This window comes from Chionomys nivalis, chromosome 9, assembly GCF_950005125.1.
Source record: "Chionomys nivalis chromosome 9, mChiNiv1.1, whole genome shotgun sequence".
NCBI lineage: Eukaryota > Metazoa > Chordata > Mammalia > Rodentia > Cricetidae > Chionomys > Chionomys nivalis.
In genome coordinates this window covers 68,450,924-68,470,454 of record NC_080094.1, presented here as the reverse complement: position 1 = coordinate 68,470,454, position 19,531 = coordinate 68,450,924, and the positions used below count along the sequence as shown (strand labels likewise).

Here is a 19,531-nt window from a genome sequence, read left to right as displayed (position 1 = left end):
CAGTGTGGTTACCGTTTTGGTTTGAAACATTTCCTCAAATGTCACATATCATAGGCTTGGTCCTCAATGAAGTGTTGTTCAGAGATGAAGCCTTTCAGGGATGATTAAATAATGAGGAATCTGGCATCTTCAATACATTAATCCATGGAGAGATCCACAGTTGAATGGATCACCGGGAGATGGTAGAAATTTAGGACATGGAACCTCTTTGGAGGAAGGTCACTGGGGTTTTTTGTGTGAAGATATGCTGTGACTCCTCCTTTCCCTCTTTCCTGGCTACACTGGACTAACCAGCTTCTTGGTTCAACACCCTCATTGCCACTTTACTTGGTTTGTTAGCTGACTATGGACTGAGATCATTGAAACTGAGAGCCAAAATAAGGCTTTCTTCCTGTTGTTGATTTCCTCAGTTATTTTAACAGCCATGGAATTCTGAACAATAAAGTCACAAGGAATCAAGTTTGTACTAAGAAATGCTTACCTTTGGTGATTCACTCCTCATATTCCTCCCTTTTATACATTCATATTTAGCTATTTTCAATATTCTGAAGGCACAGAGTTTTTCTGGTTTTTGGTAGCAACACTCACTAGCTCTAGTTTCCATAGCTACACTACATCTGAAACTATAAATAAACTGCTCTGAAAAGCCACACTTGTGCACAGGTAAATGTCACACATAAAACTCCCTTGATAAATGAAAAATAATCTACTTCATGAGAAAATGGTTTATAAAACTCAAAACAGGGGCTAGAAAAAGCTCAGAGGACAGAGTGCATGCCACGTACACAGAAAGACCTGAGTTGGGATCCTCAGCACCCACATAAAAGCCAGGTGTAGAGCTATGCATCTGTAACCCAAGTCCTGGGGGTGTGGGTGTGGGATAGAGATAGATAGATAGTCAGGTCCCTTGGCAGTCTTAAGCTTTAAGTTCAGTGAGGTAATCCTGTTTCAAAATATAATGTAGAGAATAGCTGGAGAGAAGGCTCAGAGGTTAAAATCATGGAATTCCATGTCCAGGGGATCTGACACCATTTTCTGGACTCCTCAGGCACTGCATGCACATGGTATACCACAGACATACACGCAGGCAAAATACCCATACACATGAATCAAAAATACATTAGTTTAGGTTTCTAATGTTAGGAAGAGACACCATGACCATGAAACTCTTATAAAGGAAAGCATTTCACTGGACCAGGCCTATAGTTTCGGAGATTTAGTCCATTATCATCATGGCAGGACACATGGTAGCATGCAAGCAGGCATGGGAATGGAGAAGCAGGTAAGTGTTATGCATCTTGATTTGCAGACAGCAGAAGGAGACTGCCATACTGGGTGTAGCTTGAACATATGATATTTCAAAGCCAGCCCCCACACTTACACACCTCCTCCAATAAGCCCACACCTCCTAAAAGCACCACTGTCTATGGACCAAGCATATAAACACATGAATCTACAGGCGCCATTCCTATTCACATCACCACACACTAAAAAATTAAATGGAAGATGATCAAGGCAGACACCTGAGATAGGCCTCTGTACTCCCAGGTGCGTGCCTACGCAATGCACATTTGCACTTATATGTACATGTGTATATAACTACAAAAGCAAGCACACTGCACGCAGAAATATTTTTGTGGTGTTGATACAGGGTCTTACTATGTAGCTCTAGCTAGTCTGGAATTTGCTATGTAGACCAGGGTGGCCCCAAACATGCTTCTGCTTCCAGAGTGCTGGGATTCAAGATTTATACTACTATGCCTGGCAAGATTTTAGTATTTTAACTAGAAATATTCTATTATAATAGAGAAATACTGATGATGTAAAATAAGGTTTTTTACCATGCTGTAACTTGTGTCTTCACTGTACACTCAGTAAGATCCTTCACCTTTAGAATTTTGAAACTTCATTTCAGAAAACCCACATATATAGGTGTTTCATCACTCTAAAAAAAGAATATAACTCCTATGTCTGTTAAACAAGGCATCTGAGAAAGTTATACAGGACAGTTGCCTAGGTCGGCATGTGAACTGAGAATCGAACCTGGGTACTCTAAAAGAAACATCAGTGCTCTTAAACACCAAGCCATTCCTCTTGTCCCTAAGTACTTATTTTTATACCTAGAGATAAGCATATCTTCTATCCCTCAACAAAGAGGCTTCTTTTTGGAGCCAAAGAGACTACTACACAAATTCACAATTGGTCAAATGTTGAGAACAGCTGACCATGGGGCATCCAACCCCAACTAAAACATTTACAACACAACCCTCATACCTAAGACTCAGAGAACATTGTGGAAGATAGGGTGGAAAGACTGCAAGAGCTAGAGGACCAGGATCTGCTGCACCCTTGAAATATAGTGTCTTCTTTGTATGACAGAGAAGCAGCACAAATGAAGTTTCAACAACATGGTTTCCTAAATAAGACTGTCACAATAACAATGCCAGTTGACATGTTAATGTGGATGAGGAAAATTTTACAAGTCCCCACCCCTAGATGAAGGGCTACAGGCAAGTAATAGCTGCTGAGAGATAGAGATTCAGTCTTCTCTAGGGATAAGCCCCTTGATAGGCTACCCATTCCCAAACGATCAACTATAAACACACGCATACATACACACACAGGAGCAACACTAAACAGACTCAGTAGGTTTAGATATATGTATATATGCATACATATATATGCATATATATAGATATATAACAATAATAATAAAGAAAAGGTTATAAATTTGAGAAAGTAGACATAAGAATTGGTGGTGATAGAGGGAGAAATGATTCTGAGATAAATGCAAAATATTTATGTATAAAATTCTCAAAAATAATAAAAAAAATTAAAAGGTAAAAACTTCTCAGTCAAAAAAACAATTTCATGTACCTAGATTCACAGCAAAATTCTAATCAAGAGATTTTCACTATGTGAAACTGAAAGTTATTTCAACCCTCAAATCTAGTTTCATGAATTATAGAGATAATAAATATTTAATAGTTCATAAGGTGATCATATTAAGTAAAAAACTTACATAAAGCACTTTATTTACATAATGCATGACCCCCAACAAGAATCAAATGATGACAACTCTCCAACTATTATCAGTATTCTTCAGTGATTAAGCAGAGCTAGGTAATGAGATGTTCTAGAAAACTTCGAGTTTTCCAGGGACTTGGCTTTACTAGATAAATGTTATATGTTTACCAAAATTAAAGAACCATCACTTTGAATTATAATCAGACTTGGAGAAAATCTTTCTTTCTTTCTTTCTTTCTTTCTTTCTTTCTTTCTTTCTTTCTTGCTTGCTTGCTTGCTTGCTTGCTTGCTTGCTTGCTTGCTTTCTTGCTTGCTTTCTTGCTTTTTTTTTTTGGTTTTTCGAGACAGGGTTTCCCTTTGGAGCCTGTCCTGGAACTAGCTCTTGTAGACCAGGGTGGTCTCGAACTCACAGAGATTCTCTTGCCTCAGCCTCTAGAGTGCTGAGATTAAAGGTGTGTGCCACCACCGCCCAGTGAGAAAATCTTTCTAAAACATTTCCCACAGTCCTTTGCTATGTTAAAAGATATCTATTAATATAAACCTATTTGTATTGGTGCCTGGTACAAATAAATGTCTAGATCATTACAGTTTATAATTCAGCTTGCTGATGATAGGTCTTACTAAATGTGAAGCCTTTTATCAGTTTCAGGCAATGAAAGAGAAATGCCACTCTGGGAGGTTATCAAGAGGCAATGGGAGAACAATAGTCATTCAGAACTCTCACAGCCAGCTCACCAAATGACTGCCAATTAGCTTAGGGAAAATCTGAGGTGCTAAAATAGATATTTTCAGGTATTTTAATGGGGTCATATAAAAACGTAGGCCGACTGATTCAAGACTAAACTACAAACAGCAGCTATGTTGCAAGTAAACAGGTTAGACATTAACAGGGCGTTTTCATTACGTGATAGATGAAGTACACGGAAATTTGAAGCTCCTATGAGCTATGCTCAAACAGGCCATATATTGTCTATTTAATAAGAACTCTAATCACCTTACAATGAACAAAAATACAACCGACTTTGCTCCCTTTCACTCAAAAAGGCAATAATAAATTCTGTGAAATGTTTTACACATCTATTAACTCATATATAACACACACATCAATTCTTCCATTTCTCAAATTAATCACTACGATCCACTTTTAATACTGAGTTGTTGGTTTCTTCTTTTGCAAAAAAAATGCAAAGGAAATTTCAAATAAATTAAATTTAAAATGGTGCACAGTGAGGAGCAACTATTTGTAATTGTTAGGCGACACGTTTTCAAAGATGTCTGCCCATCTCAATTTTGAATTAAAAAGTGTACTTAGTACATACTATGTACTCACTCACTCATAAGTAGATACTAGGATATTGAGCCTATAGTTCATGATCCTAGAGAAGCTAAGTAACAAGGTGAACCCTAAGAAAAACATATATAGATCTACCTGGAAAGGCGAAATAGATAAGATCTCCTGACAAAATTGGGAGCATGGGGGGCGGGAAGAGAAAGGAGGGTGGAAGGGGAAGAGGAGGGGAGAAGGGGAGGAGTGAGGAGAACTTGAGGGAATGGGATACTGGAGAAGGAGAAAGGACAGAGATGAGAGCAAGGAAAGAGATATCTTGATTGAGGGAGCCATTATAGGGTTAGCAAGAAACCTGGCTCTAGAGAAATTCTAGGAATCCACCAGGATGACCCCAGCTAAGACCCTAAGCAATAGAGGAGAGGGGGCCCAAATTTGACTTGTCCTGTATTCGAACTGATGAATATCTTAAATGAATAGCTTAAATATCACCATAGAACCTTCATCCAGCAACTGATAGAAACAGAGGCAGAGACTGACATGGGAACACTGGACTGAGCTCCCAAAGTCCAGTTGAAGAGTGGGAGGAATAAGAATATGAGCAAAGAGGTCATGACCATGACGGGTACAGCCACTGAAACAGTCTACCTGAACTAATGGAAGCTCACCAACTCAAGCCAGGCCGGGAAGGAACAAGCATAGGACCAAACTAGTTCCTCTCAATGTGGTTGACAGTTGAACTGCTGGGGCAGACAGAGGGGCCACGGGCAGTGGCATCAGGATTAATCCCTACTGCATGTACTGGCTTTTTGGGAACCTTTCTCTTTGGATGGATACCTTGCTCAGCATAGATATAGCAGGGATGGACTTGGACCTTCCTCAAAGCAATGTGCCTTACCCTCTCTGAGGAGTATATGGGGTGAGGAGGGAGGGTATGTTGAGGGAAAGGGATGAGGGGAGGGAGTTGGAACTTGGATGGTATATATAATGAAAAAAGTTTGTCTTCTTAAAAAAAAGAAAGAAAAAAATAAATAACGTGAACAGAAAAAAAAATGTATTTAGACAAGTTCTAACTGACCTTACATCTGCGGAGAACTCATCATTTAAATACCCAGTTTCAGATGAGAAACTCCTAACACCATCACGTACAAAACAGAACTGGCAGAAGTTTCACAGCATTTATTTTATACTAACCAATCAGAAGAACTGTTCCGACAGCTAAGCCTCCACCTGGAAATGACACACAAGAACAACATTAGTCACTAACTTTATAGGTTCTTCTTTAGCACAAAATTTAGACTTCACCAAGAACAGATACATCAACAGTATCAAATAATATTAACAATAATAATACGTCAATAATAATGGACACTGCCCTTGTGAAGAATATTTGGACTATCTTTGCAATACTTCGCTTAATGTGTTACTATGATATAGTTACATGTTACCTGCAATTACATAGTACATATGACATTCACTTTTCCGGTATGTTATAGTGTCCCCTTTCTCAGAACTAGGAGACACTCAATACAATTGTGGTAAAGCACTTCATTGTTATATTTAGCACTGGTTAATAAATTAACTCAATAGCCAAGACACAAATGTGTACTGTGACTACTAAAAATTCTACTTTATTCCAAATTGGGCAAGTCTCATAGGAATTAACAATTCTAATTATTTTTAGAAAAATTATATCCAAAGTCTAGAAATTCTCAAATATAAAATTTATTTTTGTTAATTCAAATTACAGGAAATAATAAAAAATATATTTTCACACACACACACACACACACACATTTGGTTTTTTGAGACAGGGTTTCACTTTGTAACACCCCTAGCTATCCTGAAACTAGCTCTTGTGGGCCAGGCTGGCAGCAAACTCATAAAGATCCTCCTGCCTCTGCCTCCCAAGTTCTGGAATTAAAGTCGTGAGTCACCAGCACCCGGCCATTTTCACTAATATTAGAATGAGTTCTTTTAAATATCTAAATGAAGCTAACATCTTGAATATATAATTCAAATAGTCACTAAAAATAACTTTTGGATATCAAAACTATGCTACAGAGGAAAGACAGCTCATATGATACTTTGCTGTTCATCTGTAAAAGTATTAGTCCTAGTACTTGGAATTAATGTCTCAAATGTACTTTAAAAGTAAGAAATACATACTAAAGAAAGACTACAAGTGTATTCTAAAAATATTCAAGGTTGTTGAACAACAGAAGACAGTATTCTTGTAAGGTTTGTTAGTCTAAGCACAAAACCATAAAACATTTTGAGCATTAATACAAACCTCTTTCTCAAAATATTTTATAGTGGTAAATATGTGGATTTAATATAAAATTTAATATAAAAAGTTCACTTAATACTATTTCTTTCCCCTTGCACAAAAAGCACACTTGCCAGGCAGTGGTAGCACATGCCTTTAATCCCAGCACTCAGGAGGCAGAGGCAGGCGGATCTCAGTGAGTTCGAGGCCAACTTGGTCTACATGAGTGAGTTCCAGGACAGGCTCCAAAGCTACAGAGAAACCCTGTCTCGAAAAAAACCATAAACAACAACAACAAAAAGCATACTTGTTGTGTTAAAGAGTCTGAAATCTATTAACATGGTCCCAGAATAAATTGAAAAACTGTAGTATATACTAATTTATGGTGATATCTGAAATAATTTGAAGACAATTTGTAAAACGTTTCAAAATCACTGGTGACACTTTTAAAGTTAGTACCTTTACATATGTTCATATGCATGTGGGTGCATCTCTCTCTCCTGTGTGTGTGTGCATGTGCGCGTTCATGTTGGGAGGTTAGAGTAGCCTCGGCTGGCTTCATTTCCTGTAGCTGTGAATGGGGCTTCAATTCCTGACCCTCTCATTTCTACCTCTGACACACTGAGAGTTACAGCATTTTAGCTGAATTCATCAGAAAACTGAACACATAATTTAATTATACATCAAGACAACTTCCCACTCTGTAACATTTAAATAGAAACCACACTAATGAGGACAGTTTCAAGATTAACAGAGTGAAATATACTTTATGACAGCATTCATAAAAAATCCAAGTATTGTCTGCTTTTAGATTATTAGACAAAATGTTTAAGTTGTCCTATGTAAAGGCCACAGCTAATTTCTACATTTATTTTTAACTTTACATCCTTCCTTCTTTTATGAGGAAAAAACAAACATCTAACACTTTAATGGTCATTCTCTTTATGTTTAAGATGATAAAATCGCCAGGCGGTTGTGGCGCACGCGTTTAATCCTAGCACTCAGGAGGCAGAGGCAGGTAGATCCCTGTGAGTTACAGCCTGGTCTACAAACAGAGAGTTCCAGGACAACCAGGGCTATACAGAGAAACCCTATTTTGAAAAACAGAAAACAAAACAAAAGAAGAAGATAAAATCACACTCTAGTGTTCCAGTCAGAGTTGTTACTATAAAAGTTGATGATTCTCTTGGTCTATGTCCCTAATCTACATAATTTCTGTATCTAACTTCCAATGGAATAAGCAAAGGGTTTTAAAGTTTGAGATAGGATCTCACTTTTTAGCCTTGGCTGGGCTGAAACTCCCTGAACATTCTTGCCTCAGCCTTCTCAGCACTTCAAGCATAAACTACCATGTCCAAGAAGTTTTCCTTTTTGGAGGGATAAGGAGATGTTGGTCAATCAAAATGAAATATGTAAAATCCAGCACGGTCAGTAAGAGATGCCTTTGCCATATTTGCAATAATCTTCAGTTAAGAACCCATCACTTAATGTGTATTATTACTTGGTCAGTGATGATGACAGTAGCAATAATGGACAAAGGGGGACTAGCTACGCAGAGCGTCTTGCAAATCCCATGAGGGAGGGAGGTGGTTTTGGGAAAAATGATTGAACAAAATTATTTTCTGCCAATTTAGGAATATGTCACTTAAAAATATGAATCTTATGCTTATAAAAATCCTAACAGTTGGAAATTTTATACAGTGAGTTCTTAATACACTATCAAACAGGGATAAATTAAATGACTTATGATTTAAGCCAAGTTTTTTTCCCCTAATGAGCTCTAGTGTATACTTTAATTTTAGATTGGTGACAAAACCAAGTAGAAAAAGGAAATGGAAAGGCTATCTTAACTTAGAAAATCTACTGGTGGACTTCTGTTGTTTAATGTTTAATAGAGAATATTCATAATTCAAGCTGGGAGGCAATATTTTGTGTTAAAACAGGAATAAATTTAATATTTGAAAAAGATGTCCCATGCTTTTAGTCCCAGCACTTGGGAGGCAAAGGCAAGAGTGGTCTACACAGTGAGTTCCAGGACAGCAAGGGCTATGTAGCGAACCTGTCTCAAAAAACTAACAAATACATTGTGGAGGCCTGAAAAATGTGAGCCTATTTCCACGCCGACCAAAGGGCAGAGAATTGGAACTTATCTCTATTCCTTCAAGGTTATTGTGTTTCCCCATCAAACAAAGGTCCCACCTAAATTTAGGTCAGACTCTCTCAAGGTTCTGGTCAACCTGGTACTTCAGGGAAGTAAATCTGTTCAAACAAAAGTCTAAGGACCCACCTAAGTTCCAATTCCCTCAAGGAAATAACTTTGGATTCCACTCAGGGAGTGGTTTGCCTACAGAATGTTTTGGTCTAGGGTGTGGGTGTCAACTTGTTTTGTTCTAGCAACAGAAGTTTAACTTTGGCTGTAGCCCACAACCTTCAATTGGTATATTCACTTCCTTGTATCATGTTTTCAGTCTTACTCCTATTTTGGGGGATCAGGAGTATTTTAAGCAGTTGGAAATGAAATGCAGGCTAATTTCAGTGCTCACTGGAATTTACTCCTGATACTATTCTATGTTTCTCCATTTTATTATTTTCATTCCCGTCTTCATACTCTTTACTAATATTTTCTAAATACCCATGCTTTCTACCCTGGCAAGAGGTATTTTTGTCGAGGCTGGTCCCTGACAAAAATAAAATAAAAAACAAGCAAGCAAACAAACAAAAAAAACAAAGATAAAAGATAAGAATTTTAAGTTTTTTTTTTTTTTTTTTTTGGTTTTTCGAGACAGGGTTTCTCTGTAGCTTTGGTTCCTGTCCTGAAACTAGCTGTTGTAGACCAGGCTGGCCTTGAACTCCCAGAGATCCACCTGCCTCTGCCTCCCCTGTGCTGGGATTAAAGGCGTGTGCCACCACCGTCCGGCCAAGAATTTTAAGTGTTAAAAGCTGTCTGGCATAGTTTTTTAATTCATGGGGGAGTAGTTAGACAACCATCAACCAATATCAGTACTATTTTAATGGGAAAATTTCAGTCTTGTATCCCCCCCCCCCAAATTTGTAAGTTACAAACTTTGGGTAAATGAGGTCAAATTAATGCTTGGAAGTAATACCTTATTTTTCAAAGTTGGTGAACGTAAAAGGATAAACTACAGAAATTAGGTAATATATTAATGTGTAGAAAGACACTGAAAAAAAGAAATGTAAAAAGAAAGCTCACTTTTTCCTTAGCTTAGTGCAGTATCCTCAAATTAATACAGCCTGTCAAATTGTGGTGATTTTGTTAATGTGTTTATGTCTTAGTTATCAAATATCCTGGCCTATGATTCAGACACAGTTGGCAAATATGGAAACCAAAGTTATGAACAGGGATAATGTCTCCGGAGATTAAATCATATGAAACGGCTTTACGTAATAATAGAAAAGAGATATATTTTCTTTAGTTGTATAGCTAGCTACCTAAACTATAGTAAAAATTATTAACCATAAAGCCCAAGCTTAATGTATATTATCCCACAATACTGATGACAATGTAGCAAGCATGCCAACGGCACTTACGCTTTAAAATCAGCTTTGAAAATGATGACCACCACAACAAGCTTCTCCATAAAACTTCTGCTGGACTATTATTTACCACAAACCCCGCCTACTGTCCCTTGACTGTCAAACTGAATTAACTCTAACAGGGCAGAGGTTCCTTCACACAAATCTGGGAAGTCACCCTTCCTTCAAGAACCTCTCAAGACTGACAACAATTTTTCTTAGAAATTCCTAGATTATCTATTTAGCTAAATTACTTTCCTCTTCTGAAATGTATGTTATTTACCTATAGTGACCTCAAATAGCAATATAAATGCCCTGGAAAAGACAAAGTTAAATACCTAGGTTAATGGGATAGATACACAGCTCAGACTTGTTGCTCTTGTAGAGGATCCAAGTTTGATTCCCAGAACCCACACCAGGCCACTTTCAACAACCAGTAACTCCAGCTTCAGGGGATCGAAAGACCTCTTCTGGCCTCTGGGGACGACTATACTAACATGCCTAAGTCCACATATATACACATAAATAAAAATAAAATAAATCTTAAAGAAAATCCAAGATTAGAAAGCCTAAACAAAAACTTCCAAAATTTAAATATTGCCAACTTGAGGAACCTATATGAGAATCCAATAATAAAATTATATCGACAGAACAAAAATAAATGATTAGATCAAGTTTTTTTTTGCAAATGAAGACAAGGGGGAATGTATGTTCAGATTTGAAAGACATTTTGATCGGAGTAATAGAAGCAATGAATTACCAAATAGCTAACATTCAATCATTCTATGTGATGGGTTTCAAATATATTTGCAATGATGTTTAAAATTACATTGATATCAGGTGGTAGTAGTAAAGTTTCCACTGTACCACAGAGTGGGTATAATACAATACTAGCTTGTTATGTGCTCACAATGTCATAGTATATTTTCATTTATAATATCCCTCTACCATTATATTTTATCACCATGGGGTCATATAAGCCTTTCCACTATGTGAATCAAATAACTTTTGAAAGTAACAATTTAACCCAAAGTCCTTATTCTTATTTGAATATACATTAGGAACAGATGTTTCTCTCCCAAATGTTTTAATGAAAAACAAATTAAAATTTTTGCTCCAGAAAATATACAAGAAAGGAAATCAAATTACAAAAATGTCATTAAGAAGTTAAAAACTGAAATACAACTGGGCATATTTATTAATCCAAACGCGGTAATATTATTACAGCATTCTGAATTTCTATGTACTTTGCAAATTAACTTCAATCATGCAATACATACATTTCAACAACTGATACTATTTTGAGCTTAGTCAACACTAATTTTCAGCATGTTATACTCAAATATGAGAATCTTCCACTGCCCAAGCATTTCTGAAAATTTCAAACATTATCGATCAAGTATATGTCTCTGTAGAGACACAGATGAAAGGTGCCCTCGGTTCTTTTTGGCAGGTGTGAAGAAACTGTAGTTAAATAATTAATCTTAAGTTCAGTAAATTGTCAGAACTCCCTGAAAATCATTCTCAAAATTAGCAATAGCAGTGCTCTAAGTACAGAGATGCCCGAACGGGAATCTGAAGTTCAGCACACTTGGTCGGGAGTTTTGTGAATATTCATACCATTAAATCTCTGAATCAGTTTTTGGAGCTCAAAAGCCAAACTCGATCTTTCATACTTACCATTACTTTAGTCTTTTTTCCCTTCTTCTTTTCAATCAAGACCGTATAAAAACTTACGGAGTGCCAAGCTCAGGTCTAGGCACATTTTGCTATTTTAATGAGAAAATGAAGGCCCAGTACTGAAAATGCAGCCTTTTTGTTCATAGGGTTTGATTACTACCAACTGAATAAACGACCTATCCCAGTCAATTAAAAATACGAACATTTAAGGAGTAGAAATGATTGACTGGTTAGACTGAGAGGAAAGATCTACTGTCATTAAAGCTTACAGATTAATTTCTGTCTGGATAAGAGTTCACTCAAATGGGCCAATCCTCTAAGATTTGATTCAAACCTAGGATAACAACTAAGGCCATAAGGGGAAAAAGTAAAATATTCACCAACTATGCATTTTGAATTCTGTTTTTAGCCTCACACAACTCAATGGGTTTAAAACAATTATGTGAAACTACTTTAAATTTATGTAGAAAACAATCAGAATCCATTTAGAACAAGAAATAATAGAATCAAGAAACCATACTGTTTCTGAAGCTTGTCTTGTTATTTGATAAACTTCCTTTAAAAGCCTGGAATATAACCCAGAGAAAATCCTACATTAAGTACATGAAGAAACAGTGGCAATTGTAATATATTATGCAAATGTACCATATGTAACAGACACATAGCAAATACTATGAAAAATAGCTTACAAAATGTAAGCACACATCTGTGTTGAAGAAGCAGCTTTCAGACATAACTTATGAACATATTGAAGATACTCGGGGGCAGAACTATCTGAATATCAAGGACTGTCACTCCTTAGAGTCAACACTCATCTTTGACATCCACTCTTCTAGATCCAACACCGCTTATGATTTAAGGAGATAAGTGGCCCACAGTGGGGGGAAAAAAGAGGGGAAAGCTTTCAGCATTTTCTAAAGAAACCCTTCTCTTACAACGCTAAAAAGTTTTGTAGGTTAGTCCCAGCTTTAAGCTACCTGGATAGGAGGGAGAGTGTCATAGAGACCAGCAGAGGATTCTAGAAGTCAATTCCTTTCCATGTTTCTTTTTCATTAGGAATCACTTTAGGGTAAAAGCACGTAGGGAGTCCTGGTCATCTGGAAATGAATTGCTGGGTAGAGCGGAGTTAAGGGTTGTGGGTCCCAATGCGGGCTTAGTGCACAGATCTCTAGACATCTCCATGCAAGTCTTCCGCCCCGTCTCTATCATAGCAGGCTACCCTGACCACGTTTGTGAAGGGGAAAGGGGTGAGCAGGGCTGGGCAGGGCTGGGCACGGCGTGGGATGAGGGGCTGCCCCGGGGGTCCCTCCCCAAGTCTTCCCTGGGATGTGCCCTCATCTTCAATCTGAACCGACCTAGGAGCTGGTCCAGGGCTGGGAGCCCGGTTGACACCAGCAGCTGTCCATTCCGCACCGACGGTCGCGTGCCCGCAATGGACAACAGCCGAGGGCCACCTCCGTCGGCCCCAGAGGCCTTGCTCTTCCTCTGGAAGCTGGAGGTGCCGCTCCGGCCGGCTGTGGATGCCAGGCTTGGGACGCCCGCGCCGCAGGTAGCTGTCGCCGCCATCTTGAAGCTCCCGCGAAGAGCCAATAGGAACTCTGGGAACTCGAGCGACTGGCCCGTCAGAGACAGCCCCGGAGTCCCGCCTACTCTCCACTGATAGCCAATAGAAATGAGAATTCCCTTGCTACTCAGCCAATCGCCAGGCCTATTGCTGAAAAGTGCTCTGTACGTCAAGCAGGAGGCTTGGACGCGTCCCGGGTTGACCGGGTCCGCTAGAGTTCTGGTTGAGGAACTTCTGTAGGTGTTTGGGGCCGCAGGTGGGTACTGTCCTTGGGCATCCGTGGTTGGCGAGCGCCCGCGTTCACGCGGAGTTACAGAAAAGGGTGGAGGAGCCATTCGCCCGCGGGGCTTCGCTAGCCACTGCCGGTTGGAGAGCTCTCATTTTCCTCGATGTTTAGCACCAGGGAGAGGCGCTTCTCTCGCCTTTCTGGTTTCTAAGGAAAGTTATCCCCATCTTCCCCACGCGAGACCATCTTTTCTCGAATGGTTGTGCTGTCTGGAAAGGATGTAAGGGTGACCCCAGTGGCTGGTGAGCGCCTGGGCTTAGCCTGTTAGAGCCCAGGACTTGACTTAGAAACTTCCCTTTAGGAACGTCGAGGCCACTGGGCTCTCTCCCTGGTCCGACAGACTATACCTCTCTGGCAAGACCAGCTTTCCTTAGTTTTAATTAGGATCTCTGGAAATCTTGGAGAGTCTTTCCTAAGCAGTGTGAATGACAAGTGTTACTCTGACAACCTTCTTCACACCTTTAATTGTCGCTCTCAGAAGCAGCTGCAGAAAACCAAAAAAATACCTAAGGTTACCCTCGCCTGACATCTGAGAAGAATTAGATTCATTTTCTAGTGGTTGCAAGATCTTAGTGGCGAGCGTTCCTGCTTCACTGTTATATTTGTGGGAGAAAACCCATGTGATTTAGAGTTGTGTGGTTTAATTTTTCTTTTCAGATGAGCACCGGAGGAGGAATTGGTTAAGTGATTTTTAAAAGGCGTTCTAGATAAGCAATGTTTGAACTAAAAATGAGTTCTGAGTCAACACCTGTGATACTGACTTACTGTTGACAGTGATGAATGATACATGGATTCATCCATCCATCCATCCATTCATTATTTGTTCGTTTTGAGGCACAGTCTCACTATATAGCCCTGAATGGCTGGGTCTCACAGAATTTCCTTGCCTTTTCCTTCTGGTGCTGGGACTAAGGGGGAATGCCATCACAACAACTTTGTATTTTTTCTTCCCTTTTTCCTTCCTTCCGGCCCCCCTGCCTGCTTGCATCATATTCAGGCCTGAACTCAATCCTATTATCCTAATGAGGTGGAGAAGGAGAATCAGGTGTTCATGGTTAGTGTTAGCTCCATAAGACCCATGTCTCAAAAACAGACAAAAAAAAAAAAAAACAAAATAGAAAATAAAGAATCATATTCGGTGAGGGGGGAGAGGGCAACAAATCTCAAGGTTTAGCAACAACCCATCAACCAGAAAGATTTGATAATGGCTGCTTTCATCTCTAATATGTCACCAGTGCATAGGATACGTATCCTTATATTTTTAATGGTCTAAGCAGAAAGCAAGTCCTCAACAGTCATTTGAATGACTTACAAATAGAAGGCTATGTATGCTTTGGAAGCTGCTCGTCTCTTCATGAGTAAACCACGAGAGCTGGCATAGCGTTGAGCACAGCTATGTTAGAAGCTGAAATTCGAGTTTCGTGTAGTTTTCGTATGTCGCAGCATAGTCTTTTCCTTTGAGCCATTTGAAAGTCAAGAGTATGGCATTTCTTTATGTTGCCCCACAAAAGTAAATGGCAGCTTCAAGATTTATTGTATGAACTGTTGTTTGTCTGCCTGTGTGCTGTACTGTTTTCTACCTGTCTCTATGATTTTATATATTTTATATTCTAGTAACCCTTCAAGGTCTCTAGTATGGTCAAGCTCCTCTGTCTTCAGTGTTTACTTATGATAGTTAAACATATTATTGTTTCAGAGCTATTTTTGAAAGAAGTGTTATTAAACTTATTATTTTGAACCAGGATCTCCCGTAGGTGTGATACTCGGAAGAGAGGTTTGTATTTCTACATATAGCCTCTTTAAGGCAATCTAAGTTTTTCTGTTGTAAGTATCTGCTAGAGCAACACCCCACTTCATTTACCAGGATCTACAAGAATTTCCTAGGACCACCATAAGGAGCTGATATATACTTGGTGGCTTCACAGAAAGCTAACTTTTTCAGAACATCAGAAGTAAAAAGTATGGGCTGCGTGTCAGCAGGGCCATATTCATTCCAGATATTTAAGAAATGACTCTGCCTTTCTGGCTTCTGCTGGCTCTTGATATGCTTGGTTGTGAAACCACAGCTCTAGTCTCTGTCACCAGTTATATAACGTCGTCTACTCATGGCTCTGTGTATCGTTCTCTGTCTTTTATTAGGCATTTGTATTAGATTTATTATCTCTCTAATCTAGTATAATCTTATGTCGAGCCTTACCTTAATTACATTGCAAGTGATACGTAGTCACGTGCTGTGGTTCTAAGTAGATATTAATTTGGGAAGTAAGACATTACTCAGTCCTCTCAAGTCTCTCTTGGATAATAGTCATTTATATGCAAACTTTTGTGAAATGTATTTACAAAAATTAAGAGCTGATGCATAATTAGTTGATAAAATTATTTCATGAATTGACGAGATGGCTCATGGATTGATGAGATTTCTTGATGATTAAAAGTGTTTGCTACCAAGCATTCCCCCTCTAGGACCACATGGTAGAAGGAGAGAACCAATTCAAGCAAACTGTCCTCCGACCTCTCTCTCCATGGATACTATGGCAGGCCTGCACTCCCCTCCCAATAAACGTGTTTCTTAACATGCAAATACTCTTTGTGTTAATATCAGTACTTGAGGGTGCTGGAGAAATCACTTCCTTTCAGCCTTTATACTAGAAGTTATTAAGGATATTGTATATATGTATACACATTAATAACACTAAAGTTCTGTTGATTTAAAGAAATTTGTTGCTCAGTATGCATTGTTATAACAAGATCTTAAACTACCTCTTTATTAAAATCATGGTGGTCTTTAACTGATAGGAATAAAGGTGAAGTTTGGCTATTTTGATGTTGACTCTAAAATGTTTAGGAAGGATTCATATGCTTACATAACTAAGAAAGTAGTTATATGAGTAGCATAAATATAAGAGTGTTTGAGACTTGCAATACAATGAGATTAAGATTAGATATAGTCCCTATAAATAAATAAGTGATTATATTTAAGCAGACTTTTACACAAAAATCCCAAATTATATGTACTTGAAGATTGATAATCATCTTTTGAAAGCAGAAATTGGTTTTTTGGTGTGGCCACTGGAAAGCCATACATAAACACGTGCAATGCAAACTTTGGCATTTCAAGTAGAAGCAGAAGCAATTATTTGTGTTTTTAAGTCATAAAAACTGATGCTGAGTTATGATAGCTAAATATGTCATAGATTTTTCACATTAAAAATATTTTGCCCTTCAATTGACTGAGTTTTTCTATAGTATCATTATCATGTGCAGGCATCATATTCATTAAATGATTAATCATTTTTACAACAGCATTATAAACTAATTTCTACTATGTTTATACTTTTAAAATTAGCCGAACATGGTGGCGTCTGGTCTTTAATCCCAGCACTCTGGGGGCGGGAAAAAATCTCTGAGTTGAAGCAATATGGTCTACAAAGCAAGTTCCAGGACAACCAAGACTACATAGAAAATCCCTGTCCACAAAGAAAAGATGACATTAGATATGCATGCTGATCTGTAAAAGTCTGCATGGCTGTCTCATCAACTTCTTGACTGCAGTGCTCAGCTTTTTATCAAACCTGCTATCCTGTTTTGTCTTTTCACTTCTTTCTTCTTAAATCCTCATTTAGATAAAAGACTTTAATATTATCATTTGATAAAGGTCCAATGCTATTGAATATCTATTGTGAAGACTCCTGCTGCCTCACTTAAGAAAGATACAATTCCCTGAGAAATGTCTACTCACATCATACATTAATGTAGCCCAGAATTGGTCCGAGATGACCTAACAGCTTTCTTTGATTTACTGTTTTAGGAATCTGCAACCATGGATGACTCACATGTGCCTCGAGACTTGCTTTAGATTTGGGTTTTCCTGAAATCCTTGCAACTACGCTAACATTGAATGAATTGTAGAACAGACCTATGGTAAGTGGACTTTAAAAAAAAAAGACAGAAGAAAAAAAAAGCCTTTATTTCTGTGGGTTTCATGTTCAAGTTAAGTCCTTTGGCTGTTGTAAGGCTGCTCCCTGCTGGACAAAATGTGGCTTTCTAAAGTTGGCACTAAGTAGGTGAGCAAAGAACTGCTTGACTGCTCTCCCTCCCCACACCAGGGGTCCTTGCTCCATTCACAAAAGCAATTCTCAAAGTAGCACTATACTCTTGCCACGGTTGGCAATCTAGTGTAATACAATGAGAAGGCTGATCCTCTCATGTTTGTTGGTTGCTTTCTGTTTAGTGGCATTTAAAGGTCTGCAAACATATATTCAGGGATGCCTGTCAATATGGGCCTTAAATAACTTCTTTAATTGTGTGTGCGTTGATTTGTAGTGTAGGTCAGGTGTACTATTATAATAATGATACCTGTTATAAAAATTGTGCTCCCATATGCCATTGTAGAAACAGAATTATTTCCGTCTATGCAAACTAGGTCGTATTAGATCTATTTAAATGAACAACCTATGCTTTATGTTTTATAGATGTTTTAAAATATTATATACCTTGTCTTTACCCTATTCCAGGTGCTATGTTTGGTAGCATGTAGAGAGTATACTTCACAGAGTGACAGTGGGTCTGACATATTGTATCTGCAGCTAACCCGTCATGGACCTTATCATACATATACAAAAGTCCTTCTAAAATTGATTTAAAGCATATGAGAGAAGAAAGAATTTATATTTTTCCTATCTTCAAGCTAAATATTCTTAGTTTTTTGTTAGTGCAACTTGCACAAAATTATCTGGTTGTAATCTGGAATTTTTAGAGTAAGTATGCATTTTTTTAGTTTGAAAAGAAGAAAAAGTGGCAGAAATAACATTAAGTCCATAAGTGAAAGTTAAACAGAACAACTGATTTTACATTATTTACAAGCCTCCCATATTTTTATAGCTATTACAAGCATGTGAAAGTCGTACTTAATTGGAATTATCAAGAAGTAGGCATAGTAGTGGTTCTTTGTTATTACAATATTGCAGCAAAAAATTGTAAAAATGGACCAAAAATGTAAATTGTTTTTAATAAGAGAAAGAACTTTTTCTTTCTCAGGCCAAAAAATTGCAAGAATACATGATAAGAATACATTATCACAGGTAATACATAACTTAAAACTACATTGCATAATGTAAGGTTATGAAGAAACATAGGCAAATATGTGGACTAATTGTGAATACCTGTATAACAAACCCAACTGCCTGGAGCATCACTTGCACTCTGCAGTCTAATGCAGTTCACTCCCTTCCCTCACTCCCCCTCTCCCTAGTGAGCAGAGGAGTCTAACTATTGATGGTTTCCCATTCCTGTCCTCAAGCATCCTGAGACTGTTGACTGTATTTTACCATGTCTAACTTAGTCTCTCATTTCTTTAGAGGTAACAAATAGTCTACCTTTTGCTGTATTTATATTAATTATATATAATTTTTAGTTTTCATGTATGTTCCTAAGCAATATGTTTATATTTTGACTCTTTTTCTTAATTTTTTTTCCATGTGTGTTTTTTATGTGGGTGCTTTTTTGCGTGTGTGTTTATGTGGGTGCTTTTTTTTTTGCTTGTACATATTTCTATGTACCACTTTTTAAAAAAAAAAGTTTCTTTATTATGTATACAGTGTTCTGTCCGGAAGAGGGCACCAGATCTCATTATAGATGGTTGTGAACCACCATATGGTTGCTGGGAATTGAATTCAGGACCTCTGAAAGAGCAGTCAGGGCTCTTAACCTCTGAGCCATCTCTCCAGCCCCAGAGAATTTCTGATTGTTTGTTTGCTTTTGTTTTTCAAGATGGGGCTTCTCTGTGTAGTCTTGTTTGTCCTAGAACTCGCTTTGTAGACCAGGCTGGCCCTTAACTCACAGAGATCTACCCACCTCTGCTTCCTGAGTGCTGGGATTAAAAACTAC

General features: G+C 38.1%; 2 protein-coding genes across 4 annotated transcripts in view; one reads left to right on the top strand and one right to left on the bottom strand.

Moving 5' to 3' along the window:
• The window catches only part of Elp4 (elongator acetyltransferase complex subunit 4), a 214,517-nt gene extending 201,155 nt beyond the window's left edge, over positions 1–13,362 (bottom strand). Inside the window, exons 1-2 of the mRNA XM_057780320.1 lie at positions 13,151–13,362; positions 5,507–5,542 (exon numbers count right to left, since the gene is read on the bottom strand). Of these exons, the coding sequence (XP_057636303.1) occupies positions 5,507–5,542; positions 13,151–13,361 (247 nt within the window). The 5' untranslated portion in view covers position 13,362. The remainder of the gene's footprint in view (positions 1–5,506; positions 5,543–13,150) is intronic.
• Positions 13,363–13,527: 165 nt separating this feature from the next.
• The window catches only part of Immp1l (inner mitochondrial membrane peptidase subunit 1), a 64,386-nt gene continuing 58,382 nt past the window's right edge, over positions 13,528–19,531 (top strand). For all 3 annotated transcript variants that reach the window (XM_057781579.1, XM_057781580.1, XM_057781581.1), the window contains exons 1-2: positions 13,528–13,615; positions 17,454–17,566. The gene's annotated coding sequence lies outside the window, so the exon portion shown is untranslated. The remainder of the gene's footprint in view (positions 13,616–17,453; positions 17,567–19,531) is intronic.